Source organism: Vicia villosa, linkage group LG2, assembly GCF_029867415.1.
Source record: "Vicia villosa cultivar HV-30 ecotype Madison, WI linkage group LG2, Vvil1.0, whole genome shotgun sequence".
Taxonomy (NCBI): domain Eukaryota; kingdom Viridiplantae; phylum Streptophyta; class Magnoliopsida; order Fabales; family Fabaceae; genus Vicia; species Vicia villosa.
The window spans coordinates 157,426,303-157,443,322 of record NC_081181.1 but is presented as its reverse complement, the minus strand read 5'-3'; the positions used below and the strand labels follow the sequence as shown (position 1 = coordinate 157,443,322).

At 34.7% G+C, this 17,020-nt stretch overlaps 1 protein-coding gene across 2 annotated transcripts; it reads right to left on the bottom strand.

Annotated features, from left to right (window-relative positions):
* Positions 1-361: 361 nt before the first annotated feature.
* LOC131652673 (mediator of RNA polymerase II transcription subunit 33B-like) lies at positions 362-10,136 on the bottom strand. 2 transcript variants are annotated; one of them, XM_058922610.1, is made up of 10 exons: positions 9,326-10,136; positions 8,927-9,231; positions 8,586-8,677; positions 7,939-8,290; positions 7,211-7,421; positions 5,204-5,318; positions 4,914-5,075; positions 4,105-4,771; positions 1,890-2,096; positions 362-1,482 (listed from the first exon to the last, which is right to left on the bottom strand). In XM_058922610.1, the coding sequence occupies exons 1-10, from the start codon at positions 10,036-10,038 to the stop codon at positions 362-364; spliced, it is 3,945 nt and encodes a 1,314-aa protein (XP_058778593.1). In that variant the 5' UTR covers positions 10,039-10,136. The 2 variants fall into 2 exon arrangements, with proteins under 2 accessions (XP_058778593.1, XP_058778594.1); XM_058922611.1 differs by having other exon boundaries at positions 362-1,485; positions 9,326-10,043.
* Between the last annotated feature and the right edge of the window lie 6,884 nt (positions 10,137-17,020).

Sequence of the window (17,020 nt, the reverse complement as noted above, 5' to 3'; positions counted from 1 at the left end):
TTAACAGTCAATGATCGGGAGTCCTATCTAAACAAAGATGTTTTATAAGTAACAAAAATACTCCCCCAAAATTTACTCACACGATATCTATTGTAATACTATGATTTAATTGTTTATACAGTTAGTTGTAGCTGCTCAAAATTCAAGGGATGATACGAATTTGAAATTTACATTATGTACAGTAATACTAGCAAGTAGTAAAAGAAGTGTGCCATTCTTCTTCCTGAAAAGAATATCATCATCCCTAACTTCACAAAAAATGATTAGTCTGGGATCTAGATTCCTTACCGTCAAAGAATCCATGAAGTCAACAAGTTCGGATCCATCGGCACAACGCACCATGTTCCCAAGTTCTAACCAGTTAACATCCATTTTGGATTATCATTTCAGCTACCTCACCCATGACACTTGTCCCTCTAATTTCTAGTAAGTGCAGAGCCAAATCTTCTTCATTCAAATTTCTTAATCCCTTGCTCACTCTTTTCAACAAGCCCACATCAAGTTCCTGGATCCACAGTGGTGTGCAACTCACCATCAAGCTCATAAACCCAGACACATAGGCACGCCAAGTTGCACAATCACAGCGAAGTGATATTTTTCCATCTAGAGCATTTGCAAGAAATTCTAGATGAATCCCAATAACCTTTGGTCGCCGTTTGGATGCTGCTGATAAAGAGTCGATACCCCAAGTGAATGTCCCACTAAATATAGCAAAACATGCCAGTGCGTAACCTTTAAGAATGGCAACCACAACACCAGACTCTCCCACTTCCTGCTCCAACCCTTGGGCTGATAAAAACCATGAAGGTAATGTTTCTGTTATCAAAGTTTGAATCAAACTAGAACCACCAGATATCCAAAGAAAAGAAGCCCCAAGAAGGGCAGCATGCTTGACACGTGCCATTGATGCAGCAAGAGAAACCTGTCCGTATCTCATTCCATTCTTAGTCTTCTTTAGCTTGTGTGCATCACGGTTGGGCAACCCACCACATGCTATATCTCTAACTGAAAGCATTAGAAGAGATACAATTTCATCAGTCAAGAACATAGCATCTCTAATAGACCTATAAACTCGCAAGTAGAGAATTCCAGGAGCAACTGGAGAGATCCCTCCTAAGAAGTGAGAACCAAATCCATGACCAAGAAGAGCACCAACACCACCATTGTTGTAAATACAAGCAGAACCAAGCCCAAGGGTAGATGTGAAGCAACTTTTTAGGAGCTGAACTACGGCATCCCTGCTATGGTGGAAGACAGTTCCAGAAGCAGAGAATGCAAAAAAGTCACTCCAACGCTTTACCTTCTGAGCCCACAAAGAACCTACAATGGGCATGCACGGCCAAGGGCAACCAGCAGAAAGATTGATCAAAGACGGACCAATCAAAACAAGAAACCGCTCATAAGATTTATCAAGCTTATAGGTTATTGTGAGACTTAGAAAAGCCGCCAAAGGCAAAGGAAGTGTAGCTGGAGCATTCCCATCTGCTTGCAGCAGTTCAAAACATAGTGTCAGCAGATTGGTTTTATAAATCTTGTCCGTATAAATATATAATAATATAAACAAATTCAGTCCAAAAAAAAGTAGATACATTCAGTAAAAAACAGTATGAATATTTCCAGGTCAATCATATATGTATCTGGTTCTTAATTGAGAGTTTACCATCACCCAAAAATTACAGGTCAAAAGAGTTACTATTATTATTTGATGGGAAGGTCAAAAGAATTATGAATATGTAAAACAAAAGTTAGTTGGCCTCTAGGATGAAAATGGTTTAAATGCAGCAAGAGTCATCTAGGAAAGGATAATTTGATTTGTAAAGAGGGCCATATCTAATCATTGATTTCAATTAATATTCCCACAGAACCCAAAAAAAAATGAATTTGCAAACCTATTGAGAGGCTTGGGGCATCAACACCTGTGGCTGCCAGAATTTTTTTGATTTGTTGCTCGACAAGGGATAAATTAGCAGCAGGACTAGGCCAATCAGTTCCATTCATAAAAGCTGGCTTCCATACACCACGTGTTACTTCAGCTGAAAAGTAGCTTACAATGGTTGCCAAAGACGCCGGAAGAAAATCAGCAATATCTTTGAGACCTGAAATAGGAAGCAAGCACATAGACATATTATTAAGCAAACAGCCTAAAAAAAAGTTTGTAACCAAAGGAATTTGCTTCTGCAACCACACCAGTCATCAAGAGAACTAAGATACAAGATAAAATCAAGTTTGTGTTTAATTGGTTCTTCGTTCTTACATTTTTGCGCTTCTTAGATTTGATGCTTCAGCATTTCTGGCTTTGTTTTCACTCAGTTTGTGCTTTTCTGGCTTAGTTTTTGGGGTTGTGTTTATGTGCTGCATTAGCTTGAGAAGACCTATGTGATCATGTAAATCTTGCTATACTATGATGATAATTTGATTTATGAAGTGAGTTCGGTATTGTGTGATAGCTATATCATGATGAATGATGATAATGTGATGGTGTAAAGCTAGCTATTGCTTGAATTGAAGTGCATTGTACATCACTCTCTTCCAGGTAGGTGTTTAGATGCTATCCCTAATAGAAAAACTTCCAATTAACCAGGCTATCAAGTTTCCATTGTTATTTCTTTTATTTACCTCTCAAATTTCAGTTTCACTAATTGGTGGAAATGGTTATGTGAAATGCAATAGAAAAAATTAAGGAAAGAAAGTGAGATGGGAAACCTGGTTTTCCCATGAAGTAGCCAAAAGGAAATTGGCCTTGGGACTAACGAAAGACGGGAAATAGTATGTTGATATGTGGCCTAGGATTGCAACTTTGCAAGTGCTGCTAACGCTAATGTTTAAGTTGAATTTCTAGTATTTATAAGGATTTTGTTTCTGTTATTGGATGTTGTCCCTGGCTTTGTTTTAAGTCGAATATTTTTAAAAGTTACCGAAGATAGCTTATAAGTTCTTAATATCTCAAATTTGATGTTGTCCCAAATTTGACTTTGTGATCTTGAAAATCAAAGCCAATGATGGGTAATCAGCTTTTGATTGGCTTTATGCAGGTTGAATTCTACAGCTTCTGATTTAATTTTGGAGTAGAGATAAAAGTTAAAAAATTATAAATTCAGTTCTTTACAGCTCCAAATACACAACTCAAAAAATAAAGGATTAAAGGCACTTTCGCCTTAAGCTATTTGGGCGAGTTTTGTTTTTTTCCTGTAATTTTTTTTTGCGATTTCATCCTTATAATATAGCTTTGCACCCTCATTGGATAAATTATATGTGGCAGGGGGCAAAATCAGAATTCGCCCCAAATGGCAGAAGACAAAAGCAGAACTCGCCCAAATGGCAGGGGCAATATTAGGCCCATAGAGGGAAAAACTAAAAAACATTCTATTACAAGGTTGAAATCGCAAAAAAAAGAATTTACAGGGGAAAAACAAAAACTCGCCCAAATGGCTGGGGAAAAAGTACTTTTATCCCAAAAATTAAAAAAAAAAAAAGTCCGTTTGTAAAAGGTTAACAGTTTACTTTTGCAATGAAAAAGATATCCAGTTCGAATATGCAGAACCGGTTCATCAAACCTTTACACCATTTTGGTTTGGGTCGGGTCGAAGTATTAATGGCTCAATTTTTCCAAACTATTGTCATTGTTCGGTTCAGTTGTCTTCCTAAACTAAACCTTTAACAGTCCCAATACCGTCTATCTTTTCTGTTTCATGAATTCCTACACAGCTACACTACACCTTTACCCCATAATCAAATGTTAGTGCACATACCATAAATCTTATATTATGAAATCCTAAATCTCAACAAGAAATATTCTAACATTAATCATTTCGAAAATACTTATAGAAGTAAATGAGTAGAAAGTTGCGATCAGAATTCTGTATTAAAATTGTTTTTAGAAAATATTTATATTCAGTCTTTTCACAAGCTCAGTTATTGCAAGGATCCCAATGTCATGTTCAATCTTTTTTTATTTTTTTAAAGGAAAACTTTATTTCATAGTTCCGAAATTGTCTACTTTTTAATTTTAAAGCATGAAAGCCTCAAAACAATCCTGAGATAATTCTTAATGATACATAATGACAATCCAACATAAAAATGCACCCTAGAGGAAACTGGGCAAACCTGTAGCCAGTTCACGGGGACTGAGTCTTCCGTGAGCACAAGCTGTAAGGGCAGCCTCAAGAACAAATGGAGCTGCTTCAAGGATATCCCATGCTGGAACTTTGAGTTTCATTAAAGCATCATCCAATGAAGAACCGGATGAGTTACTGCTTCCTGAAGCTGTAGATGCCAATGATTGAGGGCTTTTATTTATTTTCCTACACATCATACTTAAAAGCGCATCAACGATCTGAAGAATAGGCCCTCCAGGAACAAGAGCACTCCGAGTTGATGCAAGACATTCTTGATGTTGCTGATACCAAGTGCTCAATTTTGGAAAGGAATCCATAAATACAGGCTCTGAAGAAAAACGTATCATTTTTGAAAATCTTCTGCTTTTTATTCTATCACTTGGTGATTTCCCAAAGGATGCTAACGTACTATTCCGAACCAATAAAAGGTACTCGGGACCTAACTGTGATCCTAATGCTGGAGTTGCTGCACCTCCCATCACATGTTCAACAGATGGATGATTAAACTGCCATAATCTCAGCAGGAGAACAAATGCATTAGAGAACACTGCATGGCAACAGAGCTTTTCACCAGTTGCAGCAGTCCATGACTCACTAGGAACACGTGATCCAAAAGCCTCACATATTGGCATTAGTGCAGCAGCAAGTAGTGGAACCTGAAAAAAGACAGTACAGTGAATTCACAGAAACAGGAAACAAACTAAATGCAGAAATAGTGAAGTTGGTTGAAGATGCAAACTTTCATTGTGCATGTACAAGTATTCATTAGAATACACAGATTATTAAATTTGAACATACCGCACCGTGCAGGGAGAAAATCTGAACACTGTCAACAGGTGAAATTCCAACCATAAGGACATTCAAAAATGGAGCATAGCTAATCAAATGGTTTTCAGTCCCAGAGTTTTTAGGAGAAGCTGGAGGAGAAAGCAATTTTATGATGAAAAAGACGACGTGTTCCTGCAAACAGAGACTGTCATTATAATCATGAAAAAGTAAACAACAGCAAAAGGAGGATAGAGACAAGAATGAGTCAGACAAGGTTTTCATATGAGAAAGCCTAACGATGTAGTTAGTGTTGAGATCACCTGCACATTCCACCCACGTACTAGAGATGCCCCACAAAGAATGCTAGCCGCAGATATCTTTTCTTCATCTGAGCCATTGATTGCGAATTCAAAAATTTTCTCAATCTCTGCTAAGCTTCCATCAAATTCAAAAGCTTAAAATTCAGTTGCATTACCACTAATATAAAAAATAGAGCATTGATACAGCTGATTCTGGAAAAAGAAAGGGGACACTAAAGCCAGATATTAAGAAAAACTATTCTCAATTAGACAGCTGTCATTTTCAGACACAAACATCTTTATCCATGCATGTGTAGTGTCTGTGTCTATGTAAAATTTATAAATCCATCTCTATTTTGGCTAAGAAACAAGTAACTTTTCTTCATTTCCAGATGAAACAAGTCACTTTATCCCAGATTAATAGGAGTGAGTAATAAAGCCCATAGACTAAGTACTGGTACTACCCTTCCCAGGCTGTCACAAGACTGTGAATAGGAATTAGTTTAAATGTAATTATTTAGTGTAATTACCGATATAGCCCTTCCCAGGCTGTCACAAGACTGTGAATAGGAATTAGTTTAAATGTAATTATTTAGTGTAATTACCGATATAGCCCTGTAACCTTTATATATACGAGAAATAATAATGAGAAAAGTATCAAGCCAAGAATTATTGACATGGTAGTAAAGTGCGGGTCACATCAAGCAAATGACGATTCTTGCGTTCTGCCATCCAAATTGTTGCGAATCCTGTTTTTCATGAACGCGTCAAACATATTGAAGTTGATTGTCACTCAATCCGTGACGCTTATGATGACAGAATAATATCACTTCCTCATGTCAGTACTCAGTTGCAGATTGCAGATATTCTTACCAAGACTGTTCCGCATCCACGTCATCAGTTTCTTGTTAGCAAATTGATATTGACAAGCAGCATCAATTTGAGGGGGATGTGAATAGGAATTAGTTTTAATGTAATTATTTAGTGTAATTACCGATATAGCCCTGTAACCTTTATATATACGAGAAATAATAATGAGAAAAGTATCAAGCCAAGAATTATTGACAAAGACAAGGTACTATGCAAGACCTTTTTAATAATGGTTATGTATATTATCTATGATACCTAAATAAAAAATTCTATATAACGTATTTTACCTACCTACCACAATGAAATAAGGAAAAGATTCAAGCCAAAAAAAGATTTGCGTTCTTGAATTAAATATAGAAGGCTCCACGCAAGAATGGCCCAATACCTAACAAAAGGGGAGTGCAGCCATGGACACTAGACAAGAAACATCAAAATTTTCTTTTAAGAACAATACACATGCCAACATGGTGTGGCTAATATATATTGATGTAGGATGGTTACTGAAGAAGAAATTAGCAGATGCTGAGACATATCTAGAGATCAATTTTGGGAGCAAGAGAGTAAAATACAATAAAAAGGAGAGTGATCTTCAGGTCTGAGTGAACTAAGAGAGATAAGGAATTCCATCAAAAAAATGAATCTGGATTACCAGCTATAGCCTTAAAACATTTACTTCACATGTGAGAGAAATTATGAGAAAACAGTTAATTATCAAATTAGAAATTCTAATGAAAAAAAGTATAGTTTTGATTGTTCAGAGTAACAGTAGTAAAAGGATAACAGTCCTACAATAAAAATTCCAAAATACTCGCAAGTCGTGATCCTGATGAACAGTCCTACAATAAGAGCGGTCTAAGTGAGCAGAGTGAATGGCAGCAACCAAAGGGTATTGTTATGAACTAGAAATTTGGAATGTCCAAAGTTACGCCAAAGGTTTCTCATAGAGTTTGTAATGCAATTTAATCGATTTAAATTTTAAAACATAAAAAAAAAAAAAAAATAAATAAATAAAATAATGGAAAAGATAAAGAGAAAAACTAGGCCAGATAGTATTGTATAATTTTCATCACTGTTACTTTTCCATGTCGGAAGAACAAGTATCACAAAGAGCGCATGTGGCATATTAGGGAAGCAGTGATATAGGAGGCAGCAGCATACCTGGAAGCAGGAGTTGCACCTAAGACATTAACCATTGGAGGAGTAAGCGGTGAACCCTTCATCAATGATGACCAGCTGGGCAAATGGCTAGGAATACTATGAGGTAGTTGATTGTAAGGTGCACTTACATAACCAGGCCAAAAATAAGCTGAGGTATCAATCAGATGTCTTGCAATACAAGCCTCAATAATCAGGTGCCATAGGTTACCAGCTGCAACGAATCATAAAAGAGGTATAATTAGGAACCCAAGGCTAATATGAAAAGCCCTTAAGAGACCACCAAATCTGAGAGCAAATCAACAGAAGAAAACAGAAAACTAGATCAATGACAAAAAAAAAATGATTAAATCTGGTGGAACCAGACTAAATTGAAATGATAAACAATTCATGATTAAAATATTATGATGGCCAAGATAATGATAGAGAAAAGGGTCAGGTTGTCTGCCCCCAGAAAATTCATTTAGGAACAATTATCATGATAAATGAATGCATACATATAGTAGGCTTACATTGTTTTTGGTTCTAATTTGTTATGAAATTTCCATACATAAGTTATAAATTATAATTGGATGAACTTATTTAAATTTTAGGCCCCTGACATTTTAACTACATTCTTCCTGTATCTGAACATATCATGCACAAGAAAAAAGAAATGTGATGAAGTGATAAGAATGCCCAGGGTTCCTTCTGTAACTGATACTTAAAGAATCACAAAAGCAAACACTTACAGCAGTTCGTGGGCAAGTCATTCACATTCATATATTCCAAGTATCCACTATGTCCCGATACAAACATGGTAGCCTTGGCAGCGGCCTGATTAGCTACCCAAGTAACAGGTTGAGGTGGATTGAGTAGATCTTCATAATCGCCCAATAACTGTAAGCATGTAACCAATTCCCCACGACGCTTTCCAGTAGCCGGCTTGTTCTTTCTTTGATTCGTAGGGCTACGCTCAGCCTCTTCAATTAGTTCACCTTCCTCTTCTTCAATAAGATTAGCAACTACAAGGGTCGTAATGCACAATAACATACACAAGCAGGTATCAAGGCGAGGTACAGGACCCTCACATGGATCCCTCTCCTAAAAGAAGCGGAAGATAAATATGTTAAGCCTCAAAACAAGCAAACAGAGTCCAATAGCATGCCAGCTTACGTCAAATTTACTGAAGAATCAGTCAGTAGATCTGATTATGAAACAAAAACAAACAATGTAAATGACACATTACATTTTCTTTCATTTCTATGGCTGAAAATCTGTATTTGACCACATCTTACAATTTTGTAAGCTCGTCAACGATCAGTTACTCACACATAAATGAGCAACCAATCATAAAACATTTTAGTTAATCAAGTGCCTGAAATCAGTTCTTTCTTACCCGTTGAACCAGTCGTAGTGCAGCAATCCATAAACCTAAAAACGCATTGTGCCATGCAGTACCATTAACCGCTTGTAAATCCTTCACCAACCCTGCAAGCAATAAATGAAAAATGAAAGAAAATGGTTAGATAGAGTTATGTAGTATTAGTATTAGTATTAGAGTAAGAAATTAAAAGCATAGATAGAGTTAAGTAGTATTAGTATCTAATATCCCTACACAACTACCAACTGAACTAGATTAACATAGATTAACAGGACAAGTAGTACTAGTGTATTATGACATATAGTATTAGTTGCGAATGGGCGTATTAAAAAATGAAGGCAGAGAGAGTAACCAACCAGTAAAAAGCTCAAAAGCACTGGTAGCCATGACATGATGACCATCCATTGCATCCTCCAGTATTAGATCAATGGGAAGCCAAAGTGAACTATCATTATGAGATTGGGCCGCACTAGCACTTGCACTCGCAGCCAACACCGAACTCAGCTTCATCTTGTTCTTCGGTTCACAAGCCAAAGGCCAGTTCGATTTTAAATTCAAAGGGAAAAACGACTCTGGAGATAAATTTTTCAATGTCCTCAATATCATTGAGTTCCCTGCCAGTTGCTCTAGCTCATCAACAAACACTCCCCAGTGCGTTGACCTGCAAATTGAGAGAAACAAACAAATAAATAATTGATAAAATTGAAATTGAGAGAAACAAACAAATTGGTTAGTTAGTTAGTAAGTAACAGTACATGTTTCGTTGAACCAAGGAGAGGATTCTTGAAGTGAGTTTGTCATGAAGAAAGCGCGCAATGAATTGAATGGCAGTTGATGTATTTTTGGCGTGCAAGGCGTGTTTATTGACATTCAATTCCATAGTGAGATCGAGATCGTGATCAGGATCGACGTATAATAACGACTTGTGTTGCAGTAAGCCTTCGTCTTGTAAGGAAGCTTGAAGTAACTGCCAGACAAGAGTGAAAAGAAACTGAACTAAAACAACGCCAGGGTGAAGGCGAGAAGAATCATAATCATAATCATAATGATAGAGTTGGGAAAGACGGAGAACATGGTGAATAGAGTTCATGAGAGAGGGGTAGTTAGGGGAATTCACGAGAGAAGCGAGAGAAAAAACGTGTTTATTGAGGAGGTGGAGGTATAGAGAGTAAGCTGATGGGTGGAGGAGCGGGTGTCTGTTGGGAACAACTTTGGTGGAGAGGAGAACCACTACGAGTAAAGGAGGAACCATTCGAACTTCCATAGCTTTCTCCAAGTACTTCCACGTGATCGGCACGTGATTGTCCCAACATATGTGAGACACCAGACGGTTTGCCAGCTCCGCCGACGGAAGCGACACGCTCGCCGTGTTGAGCAATGAGGTTAGCTCAATCGACCATAGAACAGCCTCCGTTTTCTTCTCCTGTGCCCGTTTTGTTAGCTCTATTACTCTCTCCCACACCACCATCGTTCTGCGACTAGCCTATTCTGCACGCGCTCTTTCTGTTTTTATTTTGTTGACTATAACTATCAGGAATCTGCCTTCTCTCTTCTCTTCTCGATGACTGCGTCTTTATGAAATTGAATGGAGTCCCTTGGATCAAAATCTAATGGTCTAAAGATTACAAAAATTTAATTAATTTTATAATTTAAATCGTCTAGTCTTAATCGAAGGATTACCAATATTCTAAATATGTAATTGCGTGATTGACTACAGGCAAATTTTGTTCTCGTCTTTATGCCTTCTCTGTCACTTTCAATGTACCGCTCCAACTTTGAAATTTTGGTATTTTCTCTGGTAATTGATTAAATAAATGTTTTTTTATCCCAGACAAACTAATTTAAACAGTAATGTTCAATATAGAAGAATAATTTTAAAAATAGAATATCGACAATTACATTTGCTTGTCGCCTGACAAATTTTAAGTTAAACGAAAAGTAGATAAACTATAAATTAAGCTTAATAATTATAGTCTCTTAACTATTCTTTTTAATCAAGTTGGTTCCCTAAATATACTTATGTTAATCAATTTGACCATTTCTATTGTAATACTATGGAGTTTATGACATGATAATTTGACTTTGATTTAATAATTTAAATATATTATTATTAAAATTAGAAATCTAAACTTATATTTTTCTTCTTCAACCTTTAATCTTTGACAATATCTCAATCTAGGCACTTGTCAAAATTTCATTTTATTCCTGTTTTCGAAAGTGTATTTTCAAAAGGACTTTTTTTATTTTACATTGAATTCCGCATATATATCTACGGAACCATTTAAATAGCGTTAAATAAAAGTTTCGTAGATGCACCTACAGAATAAATCAACATTAAATAAAAAAAACTTGTGGAGATACTCCAAGAGGTGGGATGGGAAATTGTCTAATCTTTTTCATATTATTCATCGTCAATTTTATGTAAAACTTTCACCTCTTACTTCTTCTGCTATCTTCTCTCTTCTCTCTTCTAACATCATCAAAATTACTACCCTCACACAAAAAACAAAAACAAAACATATTCAATGACAACACTAAAAATCAAACATAAAATTTGAAAGAAATCAAAGTGGTATAAATGTGTTATTAGATCATCTACGTTTTGTCTAAACTAAACTATCATTTTGAGATGAACTTAAATTGGATTTTGATATTTTATATGTATCTAACAGAAAAATCAGACCTTCTCAACAAGAAATTATTAAAATGTTTTTTGAGTGATGAGTTAGTGAGATAATTGATAGAAATGTCTTACAGTCTTGCTTGTGTTTTATTGGGTCATCATGAGAGAAAAGCATGGTGGTGGTCAAGCGACGTGTCCTATTGAAGTGTAGGGGTGTTCGCGGTGCGGTTTGGTTCGGTTTTGAGCATAAAAGTCATCCTAACCGCGAGATAAAAATGCATGCGGTTCGGTTTGGTTTGGTTGATTTTTAATAAGTCATCCAATCCAAACCAAACCAAACCAATGCGGTTAGGATCGGTTCGGTTGATTGCGGTTTACACTATAAAATAAAAATGTACTGAAATAAAAGGAAAAAAGAAAGAATTCAATGCCAATATAATATATGATATTATACCATACAAAAGAAATTATATTATAAGAATAGTAGAGAACTAAAAATATATTATAAATGAAATACATATATTAGACAGTAGACAATTACATATATATGTAGCTCAATAAAATACAAAAACTAAGTTGATTATGCCAAAATTTAAGTTAATACATTAATTATTAAAATTCAAAACGTGAGGTGTGGCTTTATGCAATTAGATTTGGAAAGATAATAAATTAACTATTAATATTCAAAACTTAAGTTAAACATGCGGTTTGGTTCGGTTTGGTTCGGTTTTGTGAAATACAAACCGCAAACCAAACCGAACCGAGCGGTTCAGTCCAAAAATCATCCAAAATCATCCAAACCAAATGCGGTTTTTTGCGGTTTCGGTTTGGATTGGTTCGATTTGCGGTTTTGCTTTTGGATTGGTTCGGATACGATCACCCCTATTGAAGTGTATGTGACGTAGTAAAGGTGTCTGCCAACAGCGGTAAAAGTATGTGGATGAAAGAGTTTCTGCTTGATGGGAAAATGGTCATCGTGAGGGAAAAGCATGGTGGTGGTTATGCAGTGTGTCCCGTTAAAGTGCCCGAGACGTGGTAAAGGTTTCTGTCAATAGCGCTACAAGTATGTGGATGAAAGAGTTTCTGTTTGATGGGAAAGCATCCACATTTGATCAAATATTCACCTAAATGTCAAAGACTCGTACAAACAAGTAGAGAGACACCACATATTCATCCAAAACCTTAAGGTAATGGATATATGGGTCATCTCACTTATAAAGTACCCAACTTCCATTTTTCCAAACAATGTGGGACCTACACAACTCACATTTGTTCCTCAACATGTTTTTCTTTCCTTTTTTATTCCTTTTTAACCACTTGTTTATTTTCTTTCATTCTATTTGTGATACTAAACATAATTGGTACGTTATGTTCGTAGGCATAAATTTGTCGTTTTATGCTATTAACATAGATGTTGTGAGTTTATTTGCAGATTTATCCTTTTTGTTTTTGGCGATTTTTAATCTGTATTGCAACAATGTAGTCTATCAATTGGAATAAATGAATATTGTTTTTAGTAAAAAAAAAAAACTACCAAACCCTAAAACATATACGGAAATCAATACATAATTAATAAATATGAAAATCATTCCCTTTTTGGTCATGTTCATAATTAATAGGCTAAATACCCTTTTTGGTGTCTATTCTGGTCCCTTATCTTTCCGTTCAATTTTAACTAACGACGTTAACTTTTCCATGTTATGGCACATATTCATCTTCAAGTTCATTGAAATTTTGAAAAAACATTCCAAAATTTTTGGTTTGGCCAAGATTTGAACCCATACCACCTAATTCGCAAGCAATATCAACTTTCTACTACACGACTTCACAATTGCTTTTTATTATTTCATTCAATTTTATTATTACTATTATTATTATTACTATTGATATTTCCACGTAATTAAAATTCAACAAATTTATTTATTTTAAAAATAAAATTAATTTAAATAAATATTTTTTATTTAAAATTAAAGATAAATATTTATTAATAGAATAAAGTTCTTTGTCTTCTTCATTGGAGTTTTTGAAACCCTAACAAAAATTTCTTCAAATATGCTTTTCCATTTCACAGCAACACATCGACAATCCTGCTACATCTCTTGGTACTGTGAAACAACAGAAACTCCCAACAAAAACACCATCAAAATTTTGATTGTGTATAAATCCAATTGAACCCTCAAATTGAAGAAATATAGATAAATAGTTAATTAAACTCTCAAATTGAAGAAATAAGCAATCAAATACACAAGGAGCTGTTCTAATTGAAAGAAAAAGTTCAAATTGAAAGGAAAGCAGCAAAAGTTAGATGGTTACCTTCAATTTCACAGTGAAAATACATGGGTTTACTGCAACAGTTTAGCAAGAGTTTATGCGATGATGACGGCATGTGAGTTGGTGAAGGATGAGTTTTCGAGTTTAATGGATTTAGGGTTCAGCGAGAGTTTAATGGATTTTTTGAGTTGGAACGATGGTGAACATTGATATGAAGATGGATTTGGGGTTCAGCGAATTCTGGGGAATTATTTTTAGCTAAGATTCAATAATAATAATAATAAGGGTTAAATATGTTTTTAGTCCCTATAAAATTACTCAAAATGGCTTTTAGTCCCTATAAAAAAATATTGACTTTTAGTCCCTATAAAATTACTTTTGCACTCAGTTTTAGTCCCTGTAGTGTGACCAAAAGTGAGTGCAAAAGTAATTTTATAGGGACTAAAAGTCAATATATTTTTTATAGGGACTAAAAGCCAAAATTGAGATATTTATAGGGACCAAAAATATATTTAACCCTAATAATAATAATAATAATTTTGATAATAAAATTGAATGAAATAATAAACAACAATTGTGAATTGGTGTAGTGGAAAGTTGCTATTGCTTGAAAGTTAGGTGGCATGGGATTAAATCTCGGCAAAATCAAAAATTTTGGAATGGTTTTTCAGAATTTTAATGAACTTGAAGATGAATGTGTGTCAAATCACGTGCCACGTCAATTACTCAGCGCCACGTCAGATGCCAGCATGAAAAAGTTGACGCCATTAGCAAAAAATGGACGGAAAGGACTAACGTGGACCTTTTTGAACAATTAAATGATGGACGGAAAGGACTAACGTGGACCTTTTTGAACAATTAAAGGACCATTTTAGAACTTTCTAAAGATAAGGGACCAGAATGAACCCTGAGGTAAACTTAAGGGACCAAAAAGAGTATTTAGCCTAATTAATAAATATGGAAATCAATAACATATATGGAAGTCAGGACACCTTTTGTTAATCAAATATACACACATATATCTTGTCTTGTCCAACATCTTCCATTAGCAACTCAAGAATCCACCTCCAGCTATCTTTTGTTTCAGTCATCGCCACCCCAAATGCCAATGAAAAGTATTGCTCATTGGGGTCCTTATCCACAACAATTAATAGTTGACCACCATATTTTGTTTTCAAATGACATCCATCAACTCCAACAAATGGTCTGCAACCATTAGTGAAACATTTTTTACAACCATCAAAATAAAAGTAAAAATACCCAAACCTTGGTTGAATTGAGGGATTTGGTCTGTCAACTATTATCTTCATAGTATTCCTAGGATTCACTATTTGCAACTCAGCTGCATATCTCCATAAATTTGCATATTGATTGTCTGCGTCTTCTTCTATTATCTTGTTTGCTATGAGCTTTGCCTTCTATGCCCTAGCCATAATAATTCCCACATAGTAATTCCGTCTCATTTCTTGAATAATGTCTTAAATCCTATCTGTCTCAGGTGTTTTCATCTTCTTCACCACTGCCTCAGCCACCCACTTAGAGTTTGCAGATTTGTTATCCCAAATCCTAGCACATGTATGGATGTCTAATATAGTCTTTATAGCATAAGTGTGCTTATGACCCACTTTAGAGCATAACATTAAAAAACCACACTTGGCCCTATATTCAACCTTTACTATGAAGATTTCATTTTTCACAAAAGTAATTTCCCTACCATTTAATATTGATCACTCATGTATTGCCTCTCTAAAGTCATATAGGAAATTGAATTGCATACCCCCCTTAAATTTAAATTTCTTATTCAATTGCTCTCTTCTAAACTTTTCAAACTTGGGCCCTTTATCTTCATCAGAAGCATCTGGATTAGAACTGTCAAACTAATTACTCACGTATTCATCATCTTCGCATTTCTTCTTTTTGGAACCGCATAAAAACTCAGCAATTGTGGGGCCCTCATTAATTGGTAAACTGACATCAATACCATGAAAGCCATCTGATATAGCATTGGTTCGTTTATCCTCATTATCATCCAACCCTTCTACTCCCTCATCATCACATCCATCCATCCATCTTTGTAATCTCATTTACACACTTAGGAGCCCTTATTGGGACTTCAATATTAGTTATATCATGCTCCACAAACATTTCACTATGTAATTGGGTCGCACAAGCGTATGGGGCAAAATCGTAACAGTCATCATTGTTCCTAATATGAATATAGTTTTCATCTATTTTAAGAATCTTAGTCCATATTCTATAGGTCCATTTTATGTAACCCCACTCAGCCACCAACTTATGAATGATAACCATTGACCACTTATCAATGTGTTACCCAAAAACTAAAGTCGAGACACCGCCTCTATAAATCATAACCCCATCAACCAACCTTATATATTCTCCTCCATGGTGGAATACAACGTTGAAGATTTGCATATTCTGGAATTTCAAGTTGGAAACGATGAAAACCTTACAGTAAACAACATTGGGAAAACGAAGCATACAGTGAAAATACGAACTTGTTGGGTTTGAGAAGCGTTTGCATCTTCTTCATGACGCGTCTTCTTCGGTTGATCCCCTTCCTTTGATTGTTTCGCTTCATTCGTTTGATTCACATGTTTCAATTGCTTCGTCTTCTTCGATCTTTTCTTCGCCATCTCCAGTTACTACTTTAGGCTGCAAAAGAGTATGAATTAGGAACCCTAGGTTTAACAGGGGTAAATCAGAAGTCAAGAATTTTATAAGTTAATTGACCATATCCAACGTGGTAAATAATACCCAGTCAACAACTACTTAATGGACACACAGGACAATTAAAATGAATCTTCAACAAAATTATGCATCAAGGTTCTTTAGGATGAAATCTATAAAAAAATAAGGGAGTCATAACAATTTTTCTTAAGGGGTAAATTAAAACTCACTATATTATCAAGAGGTAAGGTATATTTAACCAAAAATAAAAAGAATCTGCAACTTTAATTTTTTTAATTATTTATAATTTAAAAAATATTGTTTCTTCAAAACAAATATACAAAAAGATATTTTTTAATAAAAACCAATTTTAAAGTTGTTATAAACGGGTTGGAATTATTTAACAAAGATAAATCAGTTTTATGATAAATATTTTGAATTCTAAACCTTATTTTTTAAATAATTGGGTTTAAAACTAAATTAAATTAAAATTTATTTTTGTTTTGAACTGAATCAATTCATAAATAAATCAATTTTAAAAATTAAAAATTATCCGTGTAAATTTCAAATAAAATATATGTAATTATTGAAAAAATAATATGAAATAATTACCTAATTTATACTAACATTTTAGATGTTATGTATTCTATTTTTTATTTTTTTTGCCTATTAAAAAAATGTATTCTATTTTTATTTTGAGTTAAAAGGTAGTGCACTGACAGTCATCCAATAGAGAGTCATGAATGTGCCATTCATTAAATTTTTTTTTAAATAAAAGAATGTTTTAATTAGATGCATGGTGATGATTGGTTGACAGTGTAAAAATATTTTATACGTGCATGACCCATTTTCTCTTTTATTTTTGTTT